The sequence below is a fragment of the Protopterus annectens genome, chromosome 5.part0 (genome assembly GCF_019279795.1).
Source record: "Protopterus annectens isolate FY-2018-M chromosome 5.part0, PAN1.0, whole genome shotgun sequence".
In the NCBI taxonomy this organism is placed as follows: domain Eukaryota; kingdom Metazoa; phylum Chordata; order Ceratodontiformes; family Protopteridae; genus Protopterus; species Protopterus annectens.
Genome location: NC_056735.1, coordinates 1,900,154,529 through 1,900,182,311, shown reverse-complemented (window position 1 = coordinate 1,900,182,311; position 27,783 = coordinate 1,900,154,529). Strand labels below are relative to the sequence as shown.

General features: G+C 38.2%; 1 protein-coding gene across 1 annotated transcript in view; it reads left to right on the top strand.

Annotated features, from left to right (window-relative positions):
* Positions 1-27,783, top strand: part of ERICH6B (glutamate rich 6B) — a 701,186-nt gene that overhangs the window by 469,403 nt on the left and 204,000 nt on the right. The window contains exon 7 of the mRNA XM_044072050.1: positions 18,478-18,560. Coding sequence (XP_043927985.1) covers positions 18,478-18,560 — 83 coding nt within the window. The remainder of the gene's footprint in view (positions 1-18,477; positions 18,561-27,783) is intronic.

Sequence of the window (27,783 nt, the reverse complement as noted above, 5' to 3'; positions counted from 1 at the left end):
TGGCTTTTGGTACTGACCCATCTACCTCCTGGGTGACTCTGCCCACTGACAAGCTCATTGAGTTGATCTCTCAGCAGGCATGGAAGGATCCCAATATGACTGAACCAATACCATGGAGACCTGACAGAAATATGGTGCCATCGGAGGACAAACAGTTTTGGGGAAAATGAATTCCTGTGGATGCCATGGTTGTGGCAGTGGCCAGTAAAAATCAGCTTGCCAAGGAGAGTTCCACTGTTCATCCCCTCAACAAGGAGCCTCAGGCAATGGACAGGTTTGGAAAGCATGTCTATGCTTTAGCAACCTTCTCCTTAAGGTCACTGAATTATTTGGCAAATTTCACAAGGTTACAGAAGGATTTGATTAAGGAGCTTTCAAATACCCTGTCAAGATTTGTTTCTGAGGAAGTACAGTCATCTGTCAATTCTCAGTTGGCTACTCTGCAGTCTATTTCCACTTCATCCACAAGGCTCATTTTGTATGTAGCTGAAGGAACTTCAAGGGCAGCAGGTTCAGGCATTTCCATCAGGAGGCATGCCTGGATGCACTTATGTGATTTTGCGGAGCCCTTCAAGTCTTCATTTGTCAATGTTCCTTTTGACGTCACATCTTTGGCCCAAAAGTGAAAGACACATTATCTAGGCATGAGACAGATGGAAAGATCTTGTCTGTCATGGGTGTACTTTTTTTCGACACCTCAAAGATCCTTTTCCAGGAATCAATGAGGTAATCAAAAGATGTGGTTCAAAAAGTCAAAGGGACCTTTCCAGGACACACGTGGAGGAAGTTCCCCCTGGGGTGAAGGGGGAACTCTAATGGGGTAGAGGGTGGAACTGTAATGGTAGACATCATCGCTGTGGCAGATGTGGCCTGTAAAAACAAGGGTTCAGTAATTCATTCTTTCACAGGCTCTTCCAGCATTCCTGAAAGGAGGCACTGCCCTCCTCTGGAGGCAGTTGGGGGTCAGCTGTCCCTGCATCAGTGAGCTTAGCTGGAAATAACGATACTTGGGTGCAGAGGATTATTTCCAGAAATTATACAATACCATTTTCCCGTCCTCCTCCAATTTCAAGAAAAATCCCCAGTGTTCCACCCAGTCAGAGGGAACAAGCAGCAATTCAGGGTCAAAAGCTGCTAGAAAAAAAGAGTCATTCAAGAGGTCCCAGCAGACCAGTTAGAATCTGGAAATTACTCAAGATTCTTTTTAGTACCAAAGAAAATGGTCTGTAGACCAATTTTGGATCTCAGCAACTTCAACAAGTCCATTTGACACACCAAGTTCCAGATGGTCATGGTTCATTCCATTCTCCCTTTCCTGGGCAATGACAACTGGATGTGCTCGATAGATCTTCAAGGTATGTAGTATCCCATAAAGATGAACAGGTGATCCAGAAGGTATTTATGCTTCCAGCTGGAAGCCAGTCATTACCAGTTCAGTGTTCTGCCCTTTGGTCTCACCACAGTCCCCAGGATGTTTACCAAATGTATGGCAGTAGTAACAGCTCACCTGAGACTGAAAGAATTCCTGGTGTTTCCGTATGGGTCCCTATTAGATGAACAAACACTTAAAATGTCGAGTACGACATGCTCGACAGCTTTTAAGAGAAAGTTCATCTAAGCGAAACCTCAGAATGTCGAAACAAGGAGTTTCATTCACCCTGTCCAGACATTCTTACAGTCTTCCACTGTGGTGCAGTCTCGATGTTCACCCTATGTTATGCTATGACAATCCTCCACTGTGGTGCAATCTCGGAGTTGGTATATTTAAGTAGGGGAGGTGTACAGCCCTCCCCATGTTGGAGAGTGTGAGGGGGGGGGTGAAGGCCCCCACATTATTTTGTTGATTTGTTTTTTTTTTGTTTGTTTTTTTGTTTTGTTTTGGGGAGGTTGTAATGGTGTACAGTACATTTTAGCCATCAGCCGTTGGCTTCCTGATGGCTGGCCAACTATAACTTTGCAAAACTTCTCGTTTTGACATTCTGGGGCTTTGCTTAGATGAACGTTCACTTAAAAGCTGTCGAGCATGTCATACTCAACATTTTAAGCATTCGTTCATCTAAAATAGACCCTTTCCATATCTAGATGACTGGCTGATTACCGCCCCAACTAGGCATCAATTAACAGCAGCAAGAGATCAGGTCCTCAAGACATGTTCTTATTTACGGATAACCATAAACTACAAGAAGCCTCAACTGGAACCAACTTAAAATTAGCCTCACTACCTCTTTCAAGGGTTCAGACTATAAGGTCACAGGTCAGAAAAATAATCTGCAACACAATGGTCAATACTTTACCAACCCATGTTAACCCCAGTATGAATCAGCCACACATGCAAGAGAGATCTCAAGTGGTAGATTCAGTCAGACCAGGTTCTACAAGGCCATCCATTCATTCCCCCTCAGCTCAAGGCCATAGTGACCACTGACGTTTTCCAGCTGGAGTGGGGGAGGAGCATTTTCTGGGCAAAACAGTCCAAGGCACTTGGACCCCAAAGAGGCCAACTTGCATATCAGTGTCCTGGAGATGAAAGCAGTGCTTTTAGCATTGCAGGTCCTTCAGAATGCTCTCCCTTTGTAGACAATATGTCAGTAGTTTGGTACATCAACAAACAAAGAGGGACCAGACTTGATCCCTTGTTCGAGAAGTGCTCAGAGTGTGGCAATGGGCAATGGCTTACCCACCACTTTCTTATAGCAATGCACATTCCAGGGAAGGCCAACGTGATAGCAGCTAAGCTGAGCAGGTACATTCTTCTACCTCACAAGTGGTCACTCAACAAGAACATAGCAGAAATGATTTTCCATCAGTGGGGCCAGCCTTGCTGTGATCTTTTTGCTTCTCCCCCAAACAACAAATGCAGCAGCTACTTTGCCCTAATTCCCCCACAGGGAGAATCACAGGGGGATGATCTCCTTCACAATTGGCCCCCCAGTCTACTTTACACTTATCCACCAATTCCACTAATTCTGAAATTCCTACAGAAACCTGCCATGTTGAAGAGCAAAGTAATCCTCATTGCACTTTACTGGCCTCGAAAGATTTGGTTCCCCTTCCTTTGACCTCATTTACTTCACCAACCTTGGATTCAGGATCTGACTTCAGACCTCCTATCTCATCTGATAGGCATAATTCATCTAGACATATCAAACCTCAGGCTGACAGCCTGGCTTCTCTAATTATATTAATAGCCAGACATAATGTCTTCACCTGTTAAGACATATACTCTTATCTTCCCATAAACCCTGTACACAAAAGCTCTACTCCAGTAAATGGAAAAGGTTTGTTTACTGGGCTTGCCAAAATAATGTTGATCCTTTTATAGCTCCCATACATAACATCCTGGAATTTTTGACTATACTTTTTAAAGAAGGAGCTAGTTCCTCAACAGTTAAGGTTCATTTAGCAGCTATATCAAATTTTTATCTTGGATTTGAGAGTTTCTCGGTTGCTTCTCATAAGCTCTGCAATCATTTTTGCGATGCACACTACTTCTAAGACTTACTTTTAAATATGCTACTCCCCCATGGGACTTGAATCTTGTAATACAAGCTCTTACTCATTCCCCATTCGAAACAGCAGCTAAGTGTGACCTTAAATACCTTTCTTGGAAGACTATTTTTCTAGTAGCCATTACTGCTGCCAAACAAATTTCTGAGATTAAAGCATTGTCCTCAAAACCTCCATACTTTATTTTTCACAAGGCTAGAGTTGCATTACAAAATAATGCATCCTTTCTTCCTAAGGTGGTGTCAGAATCTAATATCAGTCAGTCCATTAATTTACCAGTATTCTTTCCTAGATTTGCTAACAAAGGCAAATACTTGTTACATTTATTGGATGTTCACAGACAATTACATTTTTACCTAAATAAAACAAGACATCAGAAATCTGACAAATTGTTTGTCTCATTTGCAGAAGTAAAATTGGGAAAGCCAGTTGCCAAAGTAACTTTAGCCAGGTGACTGACCAATTGTATTTCATTTATTTATGAAAAATTTGGCATTACCTTATCGAAACTGTTATGAACCCATTCAACTAGATTTATGGCAACTTCCTCAAATTTTCAGTCTAGAATGTCCATGGATGATATTTGCGCAACAGCAACTTGAGCCACTCCCCATGCCTTTGTTACTCATTACAAACTGGATTTGGTCTCCAGAAGTAGGTTATCATTTGGTTCAACTGTGCTCAGGATTATCCTTCTGTGAGTCCACCCAGGATCTTTTGAGGACTCTGTACCATTAGTTGAAGATAGAATGAAAATTGGCATCATCAGATAAAGAAGTTATGTACTCACCATAACATTCCATCTGTGTTGTACATTTTCATTTTTCCTCAACTCCCCATCCACCAACCGCCATCCTTTGAAAACTCCTGGAAGAATAAGTGGTTAATGTCCATTACTGTTTTTTATATTGATCTCCAGATATAGTCTTCTTCCTGTTTGTCTGCAAATATTTCCTTTGTAGTAAAATCAGCAAACAAAATCTGTGATCCTTGGGGTTGGTGCATTATGGGTAAGGGAGAAGCTTGAGAGTTTTTGGTTGCCATGAGCTTTAGCAACAATCGAATCAGATCCAAACCCTTAGTTGAGGAGGAATCAAAATGGACTACACAGATAGAACACTATGGTAAGTACATAACTTCTTTTTTCACAATAAATGTGTGAGTTATATCTGGTATTAGTCCTCCATTTGTTTTACTTTCTGACAGTTGTGAGTTTGAAGAGGTTTGTTCCAGTTTAAGTAAATGTTTGCAGTTATCACATATAGAATATGTCTTTTGCAACAATTTCAGGTTGCCAGGGAACATAAGGCAGTTACTACATTGCCTCAAGAAACTTAGTGAGTTTATGTGTACCTTATCATTGTATTGTTGACTTAATTTGACTTATATTTGAATTCCCCTGGACTTAGACTGAAAACAGTCCATTGGATCAGTACTTTACCCAGGTTAACAAACAAAAACAAATAAATAAATAGTGTACTGCCACTAAATGTGCTGTGTTGCTGGATTGGTACCAGTGGGGTTTGAATTCCACTACTGCTAACCAGGTGTGAAAGACAGATGGTAGCACTGCCTTCAAAGGTGAAGTAATAGCAAGAAGGTGCAGACAAATCTGTTTCATTAACTACTTTACAATGTAAAGGGGTGGAGCGAGGTTGGCATAATAGTTAAGATATTTGGCTCATAAGCACAAGATACAGGGTTTGATTCTGACTTTGGGTTATTGACTAGGCTTAAACTGGCCCTTCAGGGAATTTAGTCTACTGCTTACCTATGAACCTATAACCTGACTCCCAGATCTTAAATGGAACATGCCCTGTTGTCCTGGGTATGAGTTTCCAGCCTCCACACCCAGACATCACTGCATACAGGCCACTGACAGAGGTGAGTCTTTCACTGCTCTCTCTGTGAACCACTGAGCTCTAGTGCCCTGTTATCTACTATACCTGTCTTTCGTACAAACACACAAAATATTATTCGCACACACACACACACACACACACACACACACACACACACACACACACACACACACACACACACACACACACTCTGCCCATTGGAGGTTGACAGAATTCCTCAAATTCTCCACAGCTTTCTTCTTGGTCTGTTAGTACTGCTATCACTATGGAGTAACCCAGAGACTTCCAATTACTGTTGACGCTGAAATCAAGCCAGATATTAAATAGATCAGTTAATATCTCTTTCAGTGTTCATAGGCCTAAGCAGTCTCATGAGGAAACATGTACCACATAATTTGTTAACAGTCAGTGTGAATAATGATTTTCCTCTTCTCAGATAAATAACTGTGCCTAAATATTCTTACAAATAAATAAATTCCAGCCAGAAGAAGTTAAAGGTAAATAAGTGAACTTTATGTAAACAATGAAGAAAATAGTGCACAAACAGAGTAAAATATTTATGGGATGGCATACACAAGAAAAATGAAATCCAAGACAGTAAACATAGGATGTGTACAGAAAAAAAAACTAAGCTCCAGATCTCTAGCTTTCTTGTCTAGCATACTACAAGAATACTACTGTACCTAAAATAGTTAATACTAACAGATGGTTCCACACAGACAAGGCAAGACAAGACAGGCATCAGCTGCTATAGCGTATAGCAATACAGCATAGTTCTCCCACCACAACATTCATGACATTATCATCATGCTGTTGCTGGAGAGACACATTATATACCAGCTCTTTTACTCATCGTAATAACCACCAAAACTTATTTGAACATATCAGCATCCATTTTCCCTTGAGTCCAGAATCACAGCTATGTCATGAAGTCCTTATTTCATCTTTGTTACATTAACAGTATGTGCCAGTATACCTGGGGATTCAGCATGCCATGCCCTTACTTATAATAAGTTGGGCGACATAGAATGATTTTCTTACTACATTGGTCACATGTTGATCAAAGGCATTATTATTGTCTGCATATGTTCCCACATCCCTGACTGATGGGTCAACTCTTAGGGGTGTCTTATCAATGGAGTAATTAGTCTGAGTGTCAGTTTTCCCAAAAGGCACTATAATGCATTTCTTGGCATTGAGTTTTAGTCCACGACTTTGGCAGCTGTCATTTGTCTGTGTTAGACCCTCTTTTAAGTTGTTGGTGTCATGGGGGGATTCTGTGGTACCTCCCAGTTTGCAGTCACCTGCAAAAGTGCTTAGCCAAAGGCACTTAATATTAACCTTTACCTCCAAGAAGTAGAGGCCAACTAGGAGTGGTCCCAGCACGGCACCCAACTGGTGACCAGTCTCTTAGTGGAGATGGTATAGCCAGCCCTGACTTCCTGGGTTCTGTGTGTCAGTCAGTTGGCAATCCAGCAAGTAATGTAGGAGTTTATGCCCAGTTTGGTGAGTTTCTCAATTATATGCGAGTAGGGTATTGTAGCAGATAACTTAGCCAGGTCCAGGTAGGCGTTATGCACAGCTTTCCCTTCATCCATTGCGTTGGTGAACTTCCTAAAGAAGTCCACCAGGTTTAGTAGGCATGATCTTCCCTTGACAAAGCCAGACTGGGTTGGGTCCAGTATCTGAAAGATGCCTATGTCTTTACTGATCTGTTTCCATAATAATTTGTTCCATGGCTTTGCATATTAGACTAGTCATACTAATAGGTCTGTTGTTTCCAGGGCTGGTTGATGATCCACCCTTGTGAGGTGGGATAACAGTTGTAGTCCTCCATGCTCACGCTACAAAGCCTGTTTTTGAGGTTGTAGTTGAAAAGTGACTCAAGTGGCTCTGTTAGATCATATTTCTAGCTATTTAGGAGGCATTCTAGTCTATTGTTGGGGGCCCATTGAGGCTGTGTTTTTGGTCTTAGTGAGCACCACCAGGTAGGTATTTCACGTAGGGAGGCATGGGAGGAGTGGGGGTGAAGTTTTTACTGAATTTGTTAGCCAGCAAATTCACTATATCACTCTGTCAGTGAAGGTGGCACCAATGACCACTAGTTTAGCACACTGATGTGTGATGCCTTTGAGGTTTCTGACAAAGCTGTAAAGGCCCTGTGGTTTTCTTTAGGCTGTGAGGCTATCTTGACCTCAAAATTGGCCTTATTGGACTTGATTAGTCCTCACAGGTTCCTATTTAATTTAATTAAAAGCTCCTATCAATATGGGAGTTGCTCTTTTTGATTTAACCATTATTTTTTTCCGTTTATTTTCTTTTTTATGTATCCCCATTAAGATTAGAATTCCACCAGTGTGGCTGGTTTTTAGATTTTTTTTTTTTTTGGAGGGGGGCTTACTTCTAGTAGGTACATCAGCATCTATACATCAATTTACATGGTTGTACAGGATCTCTTTGAATAATTCTACATAGGTTGTTGTGAACTCCAGGTTGGGAGGGTCATTGAATTTTGATAAACTATCACTTAATAGGGTATAGTTTGTTTTGGAATAGTTCCTAACTCTTAATGGATTTGCTGGGCTTACTGAGTTGATTTTTTATTTTGGGGACAGCTTTGTGGGTCAACCTCACCAATGAGGATGTGACACAGGGGGATTGGGGGGGTGCAGTGCTTTCCCATATTGTGTGTACCAGGTCCAGTATGTTTGAACCTGTGGTGGGTGTATGCACTGTCTTTTCAAAGGTATTTGTGTTAATAAAGTCCAGGAATCATTGTGCCTGTGAATATGAGGCAGTGTATGTATCCCAGTCTATAGAGAGATAGTCTTCCATGAATAGAGTATTTGGTCTAATGGTGAGTGTCTCCAGTAGGTATAGGTAAGAGCTATGGAATTCTAGGGACACAGATGGTGATCTATAGCTTGCTAGGATATGGTACAGAACTTTGTCTGTAGGGATTTGCAAATGAATAACTTCTAGGACATTGTCCTATTAACCATCATAGAGTTATGCTTGTTGTTAATATAGATTGAGACTCCTGCAGCTCTTGTTCCTGTCTGTGCAACTGATGGTCTACTTGTGTGGAAGGCACTGAAATCTTGCACTGCTGGAGTACTTTCTTTGGATTTAAACTATGTCTTAGTAAATCACAGTTGTCTATATTCTCCAGAGTGAGCAGCGCTTTTAGGGTGTAGAGTTTCTTGTTTAGGCTATTGACATTAAGCAGTAACACCTTTAGGTTTCTTTGGGGTTTATTTACTATGTTGGTAGGTTTGCCAATCTGCCATTCCCTAAATAAGACTCTCTGGAGGTGGATAAAGTTTTAACCAGTATTCAAAAGCCTATGGGAGGCAGGTGAAGGACATCCTTTCCAAAGCAATGTGGTCTGTTAATCATGTCCTCCCATGCAGACAAGTATTGAATCCCCTTTGGAAAGACACCAGAAACTAAGCCAATTATTGAAATTTGTAAAACTGTAAGACTGACAGTTTGTTAATACCACAGGTTTAATGGTACTACTGTTTCTTGGTTCTGTAATATGCAGATATTTCACAATCATTTGTTTCGGAATGGAGTGGAAAGTTCAGATCTTTGGGATCCAAAGAAGTGCATTTCTCTTTACTTTTAATAAATGTTTTCCTGGATAATAGTTGCAACTTTCTCATCTTTCCTTTTATGGAAAGGCTGTTGCCTCTGATTTTTTTGCATACATTTTTTAAGATGGATGTTGGCCCAGCTTACCCAGGCTTCAGTGTTTCTGTGAGAGGAGCATCCGGAGATGGATAACTGGCTGGGTGATTTAGTGGTTTCCTTAACAGTTGCATAAATCTCCTGGCCAACAGTAAGCTTCTGGGGGGAGGGGGCAGCAGGCTCCCAGACTGCTGAGTTTGTTAAGAGGACTTCTAACCAGGGTCACTTTCTTTTGGAATTCCGTCCCACATACACACATATATACAATTGCTCCTGGAATACTTCTCGACCTCTGAGCATTAGAAATCATAATACAAGTCTTTAGAAATTGTAGTGCAAGGTTATAATGATGACCACTTTTTTTTATTTTTCAGAGCTAACAGTGCCCTATGTGTGTGTGTGTGTGTTTATGTGTGTGTGTGTGTGTGTGTGTGTGTGTGTGTGTGTGTGTGTGTGTGTGTGTGTGTGTGTGTGTGTGTGTGTGTGTGTATAATATTATTTTAGATCAGCAAAAGTGAATTGCTGCAGGATCTGATCCTCAATTATTATATTTCTATTGCATTTTTACTGTTTGCATTTTCCATACTGTGGGAGTGTTAGCCTTGTAATATCACAATAGTGAGAGAATTGTGAATTGCTGCAGGATCTGAGTTTACATATACACTCATACTGCATTATGGATTCCCCTCTAGATCATCTCCTATAACCTGTTCTGAACTGTGCAGCAGTGGTTTGTAATGCCCTGTATAAATATAGGCACCTAGAGTTGTAGTCTTTCATATAAAGCAACTTCTGCTATTTTCACAAGTATCTAGTTGAGCGTAAAGCAGATATTTGTCCTCTGAGAAGCATTACTCCAAGAGTGTTGCTTTTTATCAATCCTAGACCTCCTCCTCTCCCTCCAACAGCTTGCAATTTAGTTAGTTAATTACAAATCCGTTTTGCACCACCCCTTATAGATCACAAAAAAGAGAATCTGCTGCCATGGATTTGCACTTTCTTACTGTCTTTGTAGCCAGCATCATGGAAATGTAGCAAATGTCCATGATTACTGACAACCAGCTTATTCTTAAGCAGACTGACACAGTATGTGAGAGACATAATTACAGTATGTCTTTGGAGGCAAAGTTGTCACGTACAGACACTGAAATCTCCAAACAGGTTGCCAGTAACATACACACATTATACCTACTATGGATCAGACACATACATTCTCATATACTGAGACTCTTAAATGCAATCCACCCATACCTCGAAGGACTTCCATACGCTGTCCTCGGCAAACTCTCAAACACTCTACAAAGACAACACCCCCCATGATATATACAACCACATCTCACAATGTCTCATCCTCTAAGCACTTAAGGCAAACTACCACACAATGCAATATTTTGATCATTGGAGACTTTGTTGTTTTGCACATTGATAGCCCACTGACCAGGCTGAGCAAGGATATAGTGGCAGTCAGTTACCTATCAGGGGTAAGGATCTGCAAGATCACATACACACTGAGGGCACTGAATCATAAGTACTAGTATGACTTTGCCATAGTCCATGTGGGTGTTAATGACCTGAGACATACTTCAGTGGACTGTGTGAAGAGAGACATGACAAAGCTTTTGGCTTATGTGTCCCAGGCAGGTATGAGCCTCACACTGAGCAGCCTTCTACCTTCTCCAAGGAAGATACCACACTATAAACAGAAGATGATTGACTTTAACAATTGTCTTATGTTACTGGGTATCATTTTAAGGTGGTCCAGTATTTGTCAGCTTGGGAGGACATGATGAACAAATTGAGCTGTTTTTGTCAGGGGATGGTCTGCACCTGTCCTCACTAGGCTTTTGATATTGGTCAAAGCATCTTCAACCCTATAGTGCCTTATTTAGGCAATGTCAACCTGATAAACCTTCCAATATAGTAAATTCTGCTCCAGATAAACTAAAGGTGGACTTCCAAGATGGCTGCATTTGGAGTAACAGCTTTATACTAGCTCTCAAAGTGTGAAAGCAGAAATTTAGTAGAAAAAGCCAGTGGCCCTAGATTTCTGAGTAAAGCTCAGCAACTGGCTAGTAAGTGCACTGCCTGGATACCAAGAAAAATGAAATACAGAGGACCTGAAGGAAAATCATCTACAAAAGGTCAGGAAAAAACACTGACTGGGAAAACTACTGTAGCTGTTCAGTGAAAAGCAGTGCAAGCTTCAGACATGACTTCCAGTATACAGGTAAGTATAAGACAACTGTACACAGGCCTGATTAAAATAAATGATTGAGTATATCAACTCAAACAACAAAAGTCTGGACAAAAAGGAAGAAGCTTTAAACAGATTTTTAGATGAGGTGATAAAACTGCAAAGCTCAGAGGTCAAAATGAAGAAAGGCTGGCTAAATATGAGACTGCACAAGAAGAGATGCTTCAAAAAGTAATAGAATTAGAGGGCAGAGCATGTAGGGAAAACCTGAGATTTTGTGCTGTACCAGAGAAGCTGGAAGGAAAAGACTGTATTAATTTTATGAAAGCACAAATAAGCAACTGGACTGGTATTCCACAACAAGAATTGTTAATTGAAAGGGTACACTGTGTGTATGCTCCAACCCTGGCTATGAGAAAGCAACCTAGACCTTTCATAGTAAAGATGTAATCTTACCATCAGGAGAAGCTGATTCTGACAGAATTGTGGTAGAAGGACAAAGTACTAAAAGTGGGCAAGAGCAGAGTGTTTTTGGAGAATGATTATTCATTGTACACCAGGCAGACAAGGAATACATGTATTCTATTATTCAGGAAGTGTTGAGAAGCAGGCATGGGATTCAAACTGCTGTACCCAGCTATATTCAAAATATTTTTCACTAGAGGGACAAAATCATTTTTGTGAAGTACATGCTAAGGAGGAAATACAAAAGTTTGCCAACAAAAAGTGAGCTGTGAAACAGAAAGAGACTCTGCATCTTATTCTTTTAGCAATAAAGAACACAGTGAGACTGTGCCAGTGAAACCTTTCCCAATGTTGCAACGGAAAATGCTTGAGAGAAGAAAAAACACAAGAGTTGACAAGAAGAATCGAGAGTATGGTTTAAATGAAGCAGAGTCAAGATTTGGGAGATGGAGATGAATAGGAATAAAACCAGTAACGTGAAAATTGACAAATGTGAGATTGCAAAGCAATAATTATATTTGTAAAACATAACAGAACAAGCAAATCTAGAAATATTAGACTTTTTTGGACTTTGTTAAACTTGTAGGGGACTCTAAAGCATATGCCCTACTTCATGTCATTAATGTTCGGAAAAATACTTAGGAGAGAGGAAGAGGAGGGAGAAAGTTAACTGTAAGTAAAACTTTTTTTCTTAATGGTACTATTTTAATGGTGCATGATTTTCTTTGCATGCCATAAAGTAACAGTTATTTTTAATTGTAATGGGGATGCTAATGTACATAGGTGCTCCTTTTTTCTTTCATCCTTCTCTTTTTCACCTTCTTAAGTTTTAAGAAATGTAGGCACTGCAATGTTAAAAAAGAAAAAGAAGAAAAATCCAGTTAAAAGAGCATGACAAAAGAAAACATACTGTGATTTTTCTCATTCTTGCATAGGGGAATGAGTGGATTAAAGCCTTTAGCTTACTCTATTAAGTTTTGGGAGAAAGCAGTTAAATGAAAAAGAATATTGAATACTATAAGTCTTTTTTTTCTAGTAAATAAATGCATACTTAGCAATTTTGTCTCTGGTTTTCATGTCTCTAGGTGACAATCTGATAAAGAGAAATGGCTTAGAGAAAATGTTTTCTGAAAGCAAGTAAATGTTTTGCCAGCTGAGAGAGAGCTATAAAGATAAGACAAAACCAGACAACACTTAATAAAACCACTGGCTGCACCACAAGTGTTAGCATGGATTTCTTTTAGGTTAGGTTGAGTATGTGTGTCTGGCTGTCAGTCTGGAACATCTGTTCCTATTAGGAGGGCAAATCTTCAATATTTGAAGATGTACATATTTTTGTGTTATTATTAAGTTAATAGGTTTTAGCGGGATATTGTGTGTGTGTGTGTGTGTGTGTGTGTGTGTGTGTGTGTGTGTGTGTGTGTGTGTGTGTGTCTGAGGGTTTTCAATAAAACAAAAAGTTCTGTAAGATGTGACATGGGCTCAAATGGAGATGACAAGAAACAACTGTATAAAAGATTAACCTGCCAAACAGTACATGTATGTAGTACAAAAGCTGGACCTAGACATTTAACAAAAAAAAAACTACTATATATAAAAGGTGGGAATAATAATTTCTCAAGAATATGATGCTTTCTATAATGTCTTTAAATGCTAATGGTCTCACAAATAAATAGAAAAAAGAAAAATAGTGAACTATATTAAACATGTAGAGTGCAAATAGCTGTGCTACAGGAGACACACTTGCAAAGAACTGAACATGTAAAGTTGGTAAAGAAAGGAAAAGTGGATAAAAAAGACTAAATGTAGATCTGTAGTAATAAGGGGCCATGGGCAAGAAAGGACAATTACACTGGCATGTATTTATATTCCACCGAATATTCCTATAATGGAGCTTAAGAAAATTCTGGGAGAAATCAGCTTTCAGCAAGGAATGTTACTTATAGGTGGGGACTGGAATTTGATTTGCAACAGTGAAGATGTGCTGGGGGGGGGGGGGCAAATGGGAAATATAACAAAGGAGAATAGATTTTTTGAAGACATTTATGAAAATATTTGGTATGGAAGATATGAATTCAGCACTAGGAGTTCAGAGTGAATTTACACAATATTCCCCAAGATAAAAAACTGGGCTAGGCTAGATGGAGTTTACATTTTATGGGAACATGTGCATTAATCGAAGGTCTTGATATGCACCTAATAACTATTTCAGATCATGCACCAGCAGTATACTAAAATAAAAACACAGGATAATGAAATAAAAATGAGACACTGGTGCTTTCCCACCTACCTGTTTAAAAGAGAGGAATTTAATGAATGGGTGGTGGAAATTATTCAGGAGCTATTAGAGAAGATGGAAATTTCTTCTGAAAATATAACTAGGGAGTGGGATAAAATTAAAGTGGAGTTTAAAAATAGGGTGTAAACAAAAGAAGAGGATATATGGTTAAGAAATAAGAATTATCTAGAGGGATTGACAAATGTTAAAGTATTGCAAAATAGGGGGAATTTCACAAAACAAGAAGAGGAGCAACTGCAGAATTCTGAACAGAAAATAAAGGATTACCTCGATAATATACATGAGTTTAGGAGATTGCTGTTAAGCAGATACTTTTTGATAATAACTCTAGAGTACAAAAACTTTTAGCACAACTCAGGCAACAAAAAGTAGAAAGGGCTGTCACCAAGTTTAGGGAGACTATAACAAGGAAGATAACAAGGGATCCTTAGAAGTATTAGAAATATTTTGAAAATTCTATGAAAGTCTCTATAAAGCAGAGAAATATGTAAATCAAGAAAAGGTACAAATGGAAATGTTTATGGAAGAATTTAATATGCCGAAGTTAGAGGTGTAGGAGGCTCAGTTACTAACAGGATAGGAGGATATGAGATAAAAATGGTGATGTATAACAAGGTATAGATGGCATTCTTGTGGAAGTTTGGAAGCTAATAGGGACTAGACTGATAAAGATCTGAAAGGTTTCATTTAACAGTATTTTAAGAGAAGGAGAAGTACCAACATCCTGTAAGAAAGCGGTGATAGCTGTAATACCTAATTAGGGTAAATATCCATCAGATCCAGCTTCATACAGGCCCATTTCAATACTAAACCATGATTATAAAGTGTTTATGTCTATAGTGGCTAAAAGAATGGCAAAAGTGATGCCAAAATTGATAGATATGGATCAGTGTAGTTTTGTGGATGGGAGGCAAACATTTGACAACATTAACAGAACACTGATGATCAAGAGGGAAGTGGAATGTAAGAAAATACCACTGTTGTTAGTGGGTCTTGATTTAGAGAAAGCATTTGACATTGCAAGCTGGTACTTTATGAGTAGAGCAATGGAAGCATTTGCATTACCTGATAAAATTATATGTCTGATTAGGAAGACATATGAGGGATCAGAGGAGAAAATTAAGTAGGTGGGGTCCTCTCTGATAATTTGTGCTTGAGCAGAATAACCAGGCAGGGTTGTCCTCGCTCCCTTTTTTTATTTGCATTATATTTAGAACCACTGGCAAAGAAAATAAGGAACTCAGAAATTCAAGGATATGGTAGTCAAGAAAACCTGGCTCTGTTTGCATATGATATTATTTTATACCTAACAAAAACAGAAAGGGACGTTACAGTGATGTGGAACATATTAAGACAGTTTCAAACCTTTTCAGGATACAAAATTAATGAAGCTAAAACAAAGACAATAGAAGTAAATTATGTACCCACATATGAATTGGTTCAGCAATATCCATACAAATGGAGACATGATAAAATGAAGTATTTAGAAGTCTGGATTAAAAATTATTCCAGTGCGGCATCTAAGGATATGTGGGAAGAGACTAAAACTATAATGGAAAAACTGAGAAGATGGAAGCTCTTTTATATGGATATGGATAGTAAGATACAAGCAGTTAAATTATTTTAGTCCCTTTTGTCTTGTATACAGGTCAGGAATATTTTTATCAACCAGAGGAGAAGTTGCGGATAAGCAATTAATAAAGAGCTGAAGGATTTTATCTTGGAGGGGAAGACGGCAAAAGTCAAGTGGGATAAGCTTCTTCTTTCAATAGAACAAGGCAGATTGGGATTACATGATTTGAAGGAGTATTTTAGAGCAACACAGTTAAGGCTGTTATACATAGCACAAGCAGAAAACTGTAATTCAAAGTGGAAAGAAGATGATGATAAAACAGGGGAGAATCTCAAGAAACAAGGGAAGACTGGGATTTTGGATGCAGACCTTTAAGGAGAATAACAATAATCATACAGAATATTATATTCATAAAGTAGCAGACAGTATTCTAAGAACTAAGCTAACACGGGAATGGAGAAAGGAGATTCTGCCGATAGGGATGACTGCAATTAGGCATACAGACAACAGGCAAGAGGGGTTTGGAATTTATTGGAGAAAAGTGGCAAAGGAACCAAGGTATTGGGAGCAAATAACTAGAGAGGGAAAGATAATAGAATGGGAAGACTCCAGGAACCTATTTGGACTGCAGATGAGGGATTGCATTCCCTATCAAGGACTGATATCAGAGTATAGACAAAGTGAAAGAAATAGGGGGGGTGTTAAATGAAAGACCAGCACTGGTAGAGTTTTTAGTAGAATCTAGAACAGAAGTCGCCGTTAAGAAAGGAATAATCAGTAGAGCATATTAAATACTGCATGATAACTATAAGAATCAATCAGAGGAGGTTAGAAAGGATTGGGAAGATAGATTAGATAAGCAATTTACAAAGAAACAATGGGGGATATATGTAGGTCTCCCAAATATGCAACAAAGTCTAGAAGATTTAGAATCTTTGCTTGGAAGTGTTTACATAGGGATTTTTATACCCCCCCCCCCCCAAGTAGACTCCAAAGAATTTTTCCTCAGGTAGACAGCAAATGTTGAAGGTGTGATGGGAAAGAAAGAGGTAACTGGAAACATATTTTCTGGAAGTGTAATGAGTTGGCAGACTTTAAAGATTCACTGCAGACTGCTCTGTTGGAGATGCTTGGTGAGCAAGGTTATGATCGGTGACAAAATCATAATTCTTTCTAGTGCATGGAGCTTTATGTGCTCCATGTACAATACAGTAACATAGAATAAAAATGCTAAGTATTTTGCCAGCTTTAAAAAGCCATAAAGTACTTAGGATTCACTATCAGAAAGCAGTGTAATGCAGTGCTTTACATTTACACTCACCTTTCATACCTCGTAACTGTCCAGATTTTCACAAAATGATCAGGTTATTGCTTCAAATTTTTGATCTGCTCCTCATAAAATCTGTGGTTGTTGGACAAACCACTGAGGATTGTAGTCACTAAATAATGACATACATTAGAGTTTTAGAGTTGGTATCCTTTAGAAAATGCAGGCTAACAAGCATCCTGTTATTCCATTTAGTTTCTATGTTTATTAGAGGAAGAGACACCTTATTACTTTGAAGAGCAGGCAGAAACAAATATTTTGTTCTGCCACTGTCATTCCTGATCAGTACAAGCAAATGTTACTGCCTACCCATACACATGACCTTAACATCTTAAGCATGGAGTGCTTAACAGTTGTTGTGTCATGCACCACACTGGCACTTAACTGGTTTGCCTTTTTCCGAATATTGGAGCGTAATCACTACTCTCCATGCACTACTTAACTGTTATGTATTTTGTCATTTATCCAAGCAGGTAGATGCTTGTGTATGTTTTACCAATTTACCTTTGAGCTTATACATTAGTGAAGAAAACATTTCCTTTACATAAAGAAACTGCTCATAAACTCACATGGCAATAGAAGACTGTTTAGCATATCCTTGGAGAGAATATTCATATTCCTACCTCACAAGTAAATATGGTACCTGCCTGCATTTCTACCAACTGTTATCATTATTTATTGTTACAGTGAGCTTTGTATGGATAAATATGCTTACCATAAAAGTCACTTTTTGAGAGGAGATCACTATAACACAAAAAATACCACCCCCCTTTACCCGAGTTGGGTGTTTATATATTAAAATGTGCTATCAAACTATTTGCAATTATTTTTCATTTTATTTAATAATATTTGGTTATTGCAATATCAGTGAATTAAAAAACAAGCCAAAAGACCACAAATACAAAAACCAGCAAGCAGATCCAACAGGAAATCTGATGGTGGAAAAGCAAACATCCGACTCCACGGCAATGTAACACAAAAATGTTTAATAAATCCACATCGAATGCAAACAGTAACTGTTTGCATTCGATGTGGATTTATTAAACATTTTTGTGTTACATTGCCGTGGAGTCGGATGTTTGCTTTTCCACCATCGGATTTCCTGTTGGATCTGCTTGCTGGTTTTTGTATTTGTGGCAATATCAGTGAATTACCACTCTGGTAGTCCCTCTGAAGACCATTGGGGCTCAAAAAAAAAATGAAAAAGTCTTGGTGACACCATCTATATGCATGTGCTCTATGCACCAAGGAAGGAACAGAGGGACACTTGATCAAGACTTACACAAGTCTTCATAAGAGCAAATTGACTGTTAATAAAAAAATCTGGCCAGGATGAAGCAAGACTGGGAGATAATCTAAATGTCAAGATTTACTATTACAGTGACTTATTTTGAAATATTTACTGTTGTGGTAAGTATACTTACCCATAACTGTGCTTTCTTGCCAGCCGACCAATCTTTAGAATGTTGTTGTGACTTCTAAATAAGTTTAACTCAATTATCTTTGAATGTGTTTTCTAATTGCTGTACAAAGTAAATGGCTTTATTTTATTTACAGGGTCTTCGTGGACTTGTGCAGAAGTTATATCCCAATGGGCAACCTTTCGTCACTCTTTTTTCAGATGGCACAGGACAAGTTTTGTATCCAAAAGGGCTTTATTGCAGTACAGATTTATATGGTTCCTGCATTGTAGCAATTGGGTATCTTCAGTTAGGGAGGTGTTGCATTTATTCTTATACAGTGTTTACAAGTACCAGTTGTCTAACCTCTTTCCCAAGCTTACTGAACTCTACATCTCATAGGGATATCTGCAAGAAAGTGAAGATGTTGACCTTTTCTGTAAAGGCATAAAAGTAATAGAATGCCACATATACAAAAAACATAAATTTGCAATCTATCTGTATATAATTGGTACTTTATATTTTACACTAGCAGATACCAATCCATCATTCCATTACAGTTTTATTAGTATATCTTCATATTTTCATTTCCATATTTATCAACCAGTGATTGGCCTATACTTAGCTGCCCCCCAGCTACTTTCCCCATCTTCAGTCTCCAGCACCTATTATTTCACCATACTTACCCTTAATTACTTATTTTATACATAACAATAGTGAAGATTCAAGAAGTATTCTAGAAATGCAGTCTACATGACTGAAGAATCGCGGTGGTAGTGCTGTGGTAGCGTTGTCGCTTTACAGTAAGACGCTGTCCGGTTCAATTCGCAGCTAGAGCGTCTTCTGTGTGGAGACATGCATGAATGGGCGTACCTTCGTTGAAGGTTGTGCATCAGGGCTGGTAACTCGGCACGTAAAAATCAACTACCAATCATTAGCGGACCGGAGGTCCGCTGTGGCAACCCCTAACCAGGAAAAGCCGAAAGACACAACAACAGTCTACATGACTGGCTTACCACTGAAGTAGTTGTGTCTGATCAACAAAGAGAGACACATAGGTAGTTAATGCTTTATCTCGTAGGTTTTCCTAGTTTCAGAAGAGAGCTTATCATTGCACAGTGGCAAACAGGCTGAATATTTAGTATTAGTGGCTGTTGTTACTGTAACAGTGCAGAATCTTTGCTTGTGTCGACATCAGTATGGGTAACAGTTAACCATGAAAAACTGAATCACCCATCCTGTAACCAATCCTGCTTAAAGAGATAATTACTGCTTTTTCCCCAACTGTAATGAAATTTTCACAGACTTGTGTCCATGAGACAGTCAGGAAAAACTGGAGTCTATATTAGAAGAACGAAAACCCTAAACCGCGAATGCTTACATGAGCGAAAATGCAAGGAATCGAAGGTGGGATTGCAGGGTCATGTTACAGTGAGGAGTGGGATATTTGCTCTTTCCTCACTGTAGTGCAACCTTGGAGTTAGAATATATAGTTAGCGGGGGGTGTGGAGGTTGCAGCCCCCCACAATAGCAATTTCGATCACCGGCATTTTTGCTCATGTGAGCGTTCACGGTTTAGGGTTTTCGTTCTAATATAGACCCGAAAAAGTGCTATTATTCTAAATTGGCCCTAGTGCAACTTCCATGACATCACTTATTTATTTGCTTTTATTTTATTTTGTTCTCAGTAATAAATTCTGCTTGACTTAAAATTCCTTTTGCAAGGGGTATCTTGGAGTGAAAAGCTTTACACGAGACGGGCAAGTAATACAAAGGTAAGCATAGGTAGTAAACAAATGTATATACATAAATAATTACAATACAGATATCAACTAAAAACAGTTTCACCACTGAGAATTGTACAAGCATTGCGCCATAATGTGTTTATTACAAAAGTTACTTCCTGCTTATACTAATGTTTTGCTGCATTTAAGTTTAAAATTGAGAAGGTTGACATTCTAGTGATACGACTGTCAAATCAAAGCTGGAATATGTTTTTGCTTTATAAATAATAAAAGTTGTCAGACTTAAAGTACGACAGACATGTTTCCCTGAAGCTGTTAGAATACTCTGTATTGCATTTTATTTTATAGTCGCTCATGCAAGTTTTTACCTGTAGTGCTGCTCACTCCATGTTAAATAACTGTGTAGTCACTGCATCATTTTCTTATTATTTAGCAAGTAGCCTCACTAGCCTATATATCATTAAAGATGTTTACCATTGGTATTAGTCTCAAGATGGCTGAATTAATAATCATTTGTATTAAGAATTAAAGAGCAAATAAGTCCTACAGCAGATGCATAGAGGACCCTACCAGAGAGTCCCTTAGTAAAACAAAGCTTTTATCAAGACATCATAGGATATGTGCAGATTTTTTCCTAAAAAGAAAAAAAGTGTTCAGGGTTTTGTTTTTGGAATGCACTAAGGCTGATAAGACAGTCTTCACTAGTCACACATGTTTCATCCTAGTATAGATTTATCACTACAGCATAAGTGAAAGCAGAGCTATGATGTGAAGCATTCAGGATATAAAAAGCCTGATGTATATTTTCTCAGTTAGAGGTACCAGTTAAAGTTCAAAGAAAAGTATAAGAAAGTCCTGCAGAGGCACACGTTGGACCCAACCAGAGACACCCTGGGAAACGTCTACACAAAAAATATTTGCAAACCTTTATATATCAAGTATCATGGAAGGTATGCACACATCCCTGGAAAAACTAAAAGTATTTCATCATACTGGTTCTTAAATGTACACTAGCATGTCTTTAATAAACACTATGGCAAGTAAGGCAGACTACACTAGAGAAAATATTTTGCTGCTTTTAAGGTTTATCACTATAGCATGAGAGAAGAGTGTAGCTATGCACTGGAACACTCAGGTTATAAAAACCTGATATGAATAATCACATCATAGGTTCATCTTTCAAGCTTGCAGCTACTTGTCTGCTATAATCCCATTGCAATGTCTTCTACTTTATATATATATATATATATATATATATATATATATATATATACATATACACATATATAAATATATATATATATATATATATATATATATGGATTCACTTTATAATTTCAAAATACTGAAATCCCGAATTTCAGTATTTCGAAACCATAAAGTCGAACGGTCTAAATCCCGAAACTACACAATCACAAAACACAAAATCACGAATAGAAACACACCATACAGCACACAACACATACATCATCCAACCCAAACCACAATAAACAAAACACAAACACAAAAACACAAACAAATAAACCTACACTACATACAAGCCCCCCCCTCCCACATGTAGGGCTGCACCCCACCCCTACTTATATATACCAACGCCAAGTTCGCACAAACACACACAGAAGGGAAACCCACCCTCACACATTCTACATCCTCTCACACACACAAACATCACACATATACAAACACCAACACATCCAACACTTACACACCCATACTTTCACCTGCCTACCCTAATCCACACGTACAACTAACAAACACATTCACACACACTCAAAGCCCCACACAAAACCCTAACAAAACACTTACTTGCCTTACATTATACCTAAATCCATACACAACATGACACACCATCCAGTCACAACACCACACGCAATGCACTGTAAAGCCATAACTGCGAATTTGAGATATTCGGATTCACGATTACGCACTTTTGCGATTTTCAAAATTCGACTTTATAAGTTCGAAATACTGAAATTCGGGATTTCAGTATTTCAAAATTGTAAAATGAACCCATATATATATATATATATATATATATATCTATATATATATATACACACATATAAATATATATATATATATATATATATATATATATATATATATATATATATATATATATACACACACACACATATATATATATGTATATATATATATATATATATATATATATATATATATACATACACATATATATATATATATATATATATATATAAAGATAAGTTTTGAAGGAATGTTTTTACCCTTAGCAACTTCACTCCCCCTGCCCCTACCTTTGCATGTGCCCAGCTGACCATCATCTGCCCAGCTGCACCAATCACACCTTCAGTATCTGTGGTATTATCCCCTGGGGTTGAGACTGTAGCATTGGTTGGGCAAGAGAACTGGAGTAGAGGAGCCTACAGTATCGCTTATGTTGGTCCTTCTCACTAAGGAGGATATTTTTTTGGTATGCCTTAACTGGGTTTAGCTAGTGATATCTTGTGCATCACTACATACAATGTCATTTAGTTCTGACCCGCTCTCAGATACTGTACTTTTACTGGTGAGCTGTTCCACGATTATGACATACTCCCTTCACTGGGGATCTGTCTCCATCATAGACTGAACCCTTGGCAATCATTTAATTGTAAGGTGAAGTTTATGCCATAATCTTGCAAGGTGTTGTATAACATATCTATCATTTTGTTTATATAATTGATATTTAATTTTAGTATTATGCCCCCCAATCTAATATTAGCTCCCAAGTGGGGCATCCCAGAAATAGACTTTTCATATAGAACCATCTCAAACATTGCCTTACAGACCAGACATGGGTTAGTTTTTAATAAACTATAAGGCACAAAATATAAAGACATTTCCTGCAGCCTTTCTGAATAGTTCATTTTACAACACTATGATTTTTCTAATAAGGAATTGTTGTATCTCTTCAAGTGTTTTCATGTAGCATGTTAAAATGTTCTAAAATACAGCACTACATTCAATAAAGGATTTGATTAATGACCTATAAGCTTTTACAGTGATCTCCCTGGTGTGACTAGGCATGCCTCTTAAAATTAAATGGGCTACAGAATATGCTTTTCTGGCCTTGTTAGATACACTGGACAACATTTAAATTAGTTAAAATCGATCTTATATTAACCTTTCTGTCTACTTCAAATCTTAGGATGAACCATTGTCAGGTGGATCCGATTTGGCAAATGATCTTTTCAGCATGTGCTCAAACTCCTTCCCTGCTCCATTCATATACCCATCCTGTGTATTTCCTCAGACCTTGTTTGCCAATTCAGCAATCAAAATCAACAAACTAGGCACTCAGTAATAGTCCCCAAGGAACTGTGGTCTGTCAGAGGTCACCTAGACTTCTCTATGCCTTTCCAACTTTACCCTTAATAATGAAATTCCTTTAGAAAGCCTCCCTGTTCAAGGCTTCAGTATTCTTAACCCGATTCTAACCTAAACAAATTTGTTTCCCCATGCTATTTCCTTACTATGGCCTTACTTCTGGCTTCTGGATCCACAACAGAATCTTTTGTCCCCATTCATTCAGCAAAACTCACTCAGACATTTCATGGTTTCACCAGTTCCACTGATGACCACCAGTGATCCAGCCTATTCCCATAGAATTATCCAGAGTCTGTCAACTTTCCAGAAAGAATTTACTTGCAAAACCTATAAAAGCAAATGGAAAAAGTGGTCTATCTGGGCTTCTCTTTAAGAATTAGATCCCTTTCCTGTTCTGATTCCCGTCCATTTTACATTGCCTGTTATCCCTGTTTGATTCTGGATCCTCTTGCTCTACAATTAAGGTCCAGTTGGCTGCCATATTAAACTTTTATAAAGGTTTTCTGTCTTCTTTTCTGTCAGCTCAGATGTTCTGCAAAGCATTTTCTTAAACACACCTTTATCCTCCATCTTCCCCATTAAAGACCTCATCTCCATCCCACTGTGGGACCTAAATATGATATTGGAGGCACTGGTGCACCCCCTGCCCATCTGAATCTGCATTTTCTGTTAACCTGAAATTGGAAAAAAAAATCACTGTTTCTGGCAGCTATCATTTCTGCTAGAAAGACTGCAGCATTACATGCCCTGTCCTCCTTGCCTCCATATCTGTTTTTTCACAAGGAAAGAGTATTACTCAGAATGAAACCATCTTTCATACCCAAAGTTGCCTCTGAGTTTTCTCTTCACCAAACCATTCACTTTCCAGTATTTTCCCAACCTATTCCAACAGAGGGGGAATATTTGTTTCACATCCTGGACGTTCACAGGGTGCTACATTTCTGTTTACATCAAACAAAAATTATCAGGAAGGACACTGCTTTTTGTGTCTTACTCATCCTCTAAGCTGGAGATCAAATTTTCAAAATATCCTTGTCCAGATGTTTTCAGACTGTATAACTTTCATATATCACTCCAAAAACAAAACCTTACCAGTAAAACTGAAAGCTCATTCCACTTGATCCATACAACTTCTACACCCTTCTTCTGGAATTCTTCAGTTGATGGTATTTGTGCAGCAGTAACTTGGACTACATTGAATACCTTCTGTATAGAGTATAAACTGGACATCATTTCCCGATCTACATCCTCCTTTAGGACCACTGTCCTCAAGGGTATCCTGTCATGATTTCACTCAGGAAAGCAGATAGCTTGGAAATCTGTCACAAAATTCAAAGTTTATGGACAGGATGATATAAGATAACAGAAGTTATGTACTAAACATAATGCTGGATCTTTATACTTCCTAGTCCATTCACTTTGACAACCCACCCTGCATCTCCCTCCCAGATAGTCATATTTTTCCTATCTAAACAGACTTAGCAGACATGCTTTTGAAGCTCATCTTTCTTACTGCCATCCTCATAACCTCTCCCTCTTGGACCATTCTCTAGGAATTAGACAGCAGACTTAATCTAAGGAAACACAGAGGAACAGGTGCTTGATGGGAGCAGGGGGAGCAGCTGAAGTACATGGTATGTAGATCACTTGTCAAACTTGCCTCACCTGACTGCAGTCAATCCCAACATCTAGAGTGAACAGACTATGGATATTAAAGAGCCAATGACTTTTGTTTTAAATTGTCTTTATTTTATAATCATATTGTTTATCCCTTTTGCTAATTCTTGTGATGCTGTTTTTACTGACATTAAAAATTATGTCATGACTGTTGTACTGGGTATGTGTTTTTGCAGGCCAACTTAGAGAAACTTGCCATAATTTATTATTGCAAGTAGGTTACCTAATTTGCAGTCATCAGTGTATTTGGTAATCTACAATGTATTTCCCTCTTTTGTATTAGAAGAGTAGTCCATAAAGACGTGTCCCCAGCACACAGTTCTGTTGGATACCACTGATAACCCTTGCTGGGATAAGTAGGTAACTCCCAAACCCTGACTTGTTCTGTGTACTGTTGTATCATTCTTTTACCCATTGAATTACATATAGCTTGACATTTAACACCTTTAATATTTCAGTTATTCATTTATGTGGCATAATGTCATAAATCTTGGCAATGCCAAGATTAGCAATTGGCACTGTCAGCACTTCATTGAGTGGTTCTGATACTTCTTCGAAGACTCCCTCAGTATTAAAAAAGCTAAGATCTTCCCTTAGACAACTCATACAGCTTCAGTAGAATGAGGTGCCCCGTGGGTTTTCTGACAAGCACTTTTATGAATTTCTACATGCTTTTTACATTGAACCCCAGTCTGATCAGTTTAAAATTGGGTTTGATGAAATCCCACCCCCACCCCCTTTTTTTCAATTGGTGCTACTATAGCTTGTTGCCATAGATTAGGGACTTGTCCATATGGCAACATGTCATTAATCATGATCAATCGGAAGTTAGTAAGGTTTACCATGAGTCTGTGTATAAGACCACCTTGTATGTTGTTTGATTCACTGAACCTGAGTTTTTAGTTTTAGTCGTAACAAGTTTTATTATGTTTTCAATTATGTAAATGTCTCCTGTTGCCTGTGTAGGAATCTTGATGTATTCTTTTGCTTATTGTGAAGTTTGCATAAAATGGCCTGCTAACATATTTACTACATCCTGTTGCTGGTGATATATTGCTTATTTGTAACCTGTTGTATTAATTTTTTTCAGTTTCAGTTTTCTGATGCAGTTAAAGACAGCCTTTGAGACTAAACTGAATTTATTGTTGGAGCTGAAATATTTAATCACCAAAGAATGCTGATTCTGTACTTCTTTTAATCTGGACTTGATTTTATAGTAGTGCAATTTTTCAAACCGAAGCAGTGTCTCTTTTTGTCTGTAATATAGTGTATTGAATTTTGTCATTCCATCATAGGGTTTATTTTGTTGAATTTACTTGCCTATTTGTGTATTACCAGTATGTGGGCTGAAATGTAGGAGTTAGTAATATAACAGAATTCAAAGACAGTATCCTGAGCAGATATATTTTGGTCATTCGGGATAGTCTGTGTAATTTATTACATCATTACATCATGTCTAGTAATAATATATTATTTGTAATCAAGTTTGATTTTACTGTTAGTATAAAGTTGATGGTATCATATTCTGGATTAATTACAGATGGTATAATCAGTATAAGGTGGGGTATAAGTCAGTAAAATGGTACTCCAGCCTCTCTCCATACATCCCTGTCACCACTGGTATACCACAACATTCTCACCAACACCCTCCACACATCCACACAACAGGCTTCCGTAATACAGTAAGCAGGTGACTCTACCCTCATTTGCACAATGACAACATGGCTCACCTCAGAAAGATTTAACAGCAACTGAAGCATAGCTTTGTGACTCACAACTCATGCTCACCCCTAAAAAAAGAAGAAAAAGATAAAAAAAAACTACTTCTCTTTTTCCCCAAATCCCTCTCCCTTGAAAAAAAAAGTTAAAAGTCCTCTCCGTTGATAATACAACCACTGAAGTCACTTCTCATAGCAAATTATTAGGGATGATAGTGAATGATAATCTTAAATTCAACCTGCATATACAAAATTGCATAAGATAAACTCGTGAAAAAACTAGGAATGCTTTATAGACCCCAAAACTTTCTAACCGATGCAACTAAACCTACACTTGGCAATACTTATCCCCACTCAACCCCCGATTATTTATGGCGCTGCCATCCTTACTAACCTTTAGGCATCACAAAAGTCAAAACTTGAACAAAGCTGTAACAAAGTTGCTAAATTTGCAGCAAATATCCCTTTCAGAATCCACCACTATAGCATGAAAAGAATAATTTGGTTAGAACTGCCATATCAACTAACATATACACAGCTTCTTACCACCTATAAAATTATCCAGAATCTATCTGCTTGTCCAGCAATAAATAGCATTCTACACAACTATGTTCCCAGGCAGTCATTATGATCCAGTGACCAAAAACACTCTGTCCGCAAACTTGTCAAATCTGCTGGGCATTGTCTGTGCTTGTATTATGTTGCTAAGGCCTGGAACTCCTTATCTCTATCCATCAGGTCAATACCCTCCCTCCCATCCTTCAAAACCATTCTGAAAGACTTCCTAGCCAAAAGCTGGCTCTGTTCTTGTTCAACACCAGGGTAAACTATATCCCTATAGGTGAACAAATACTTATTCATACCTTGTGTCTCCTTACTCTCCTTCCTTCGCTTGCATCATTACTTTTATCAGTTTCTGTCCCCTGTCTCTCTCTAAATATACCATACGCCTGCTTTTCTCTCACTTCATAT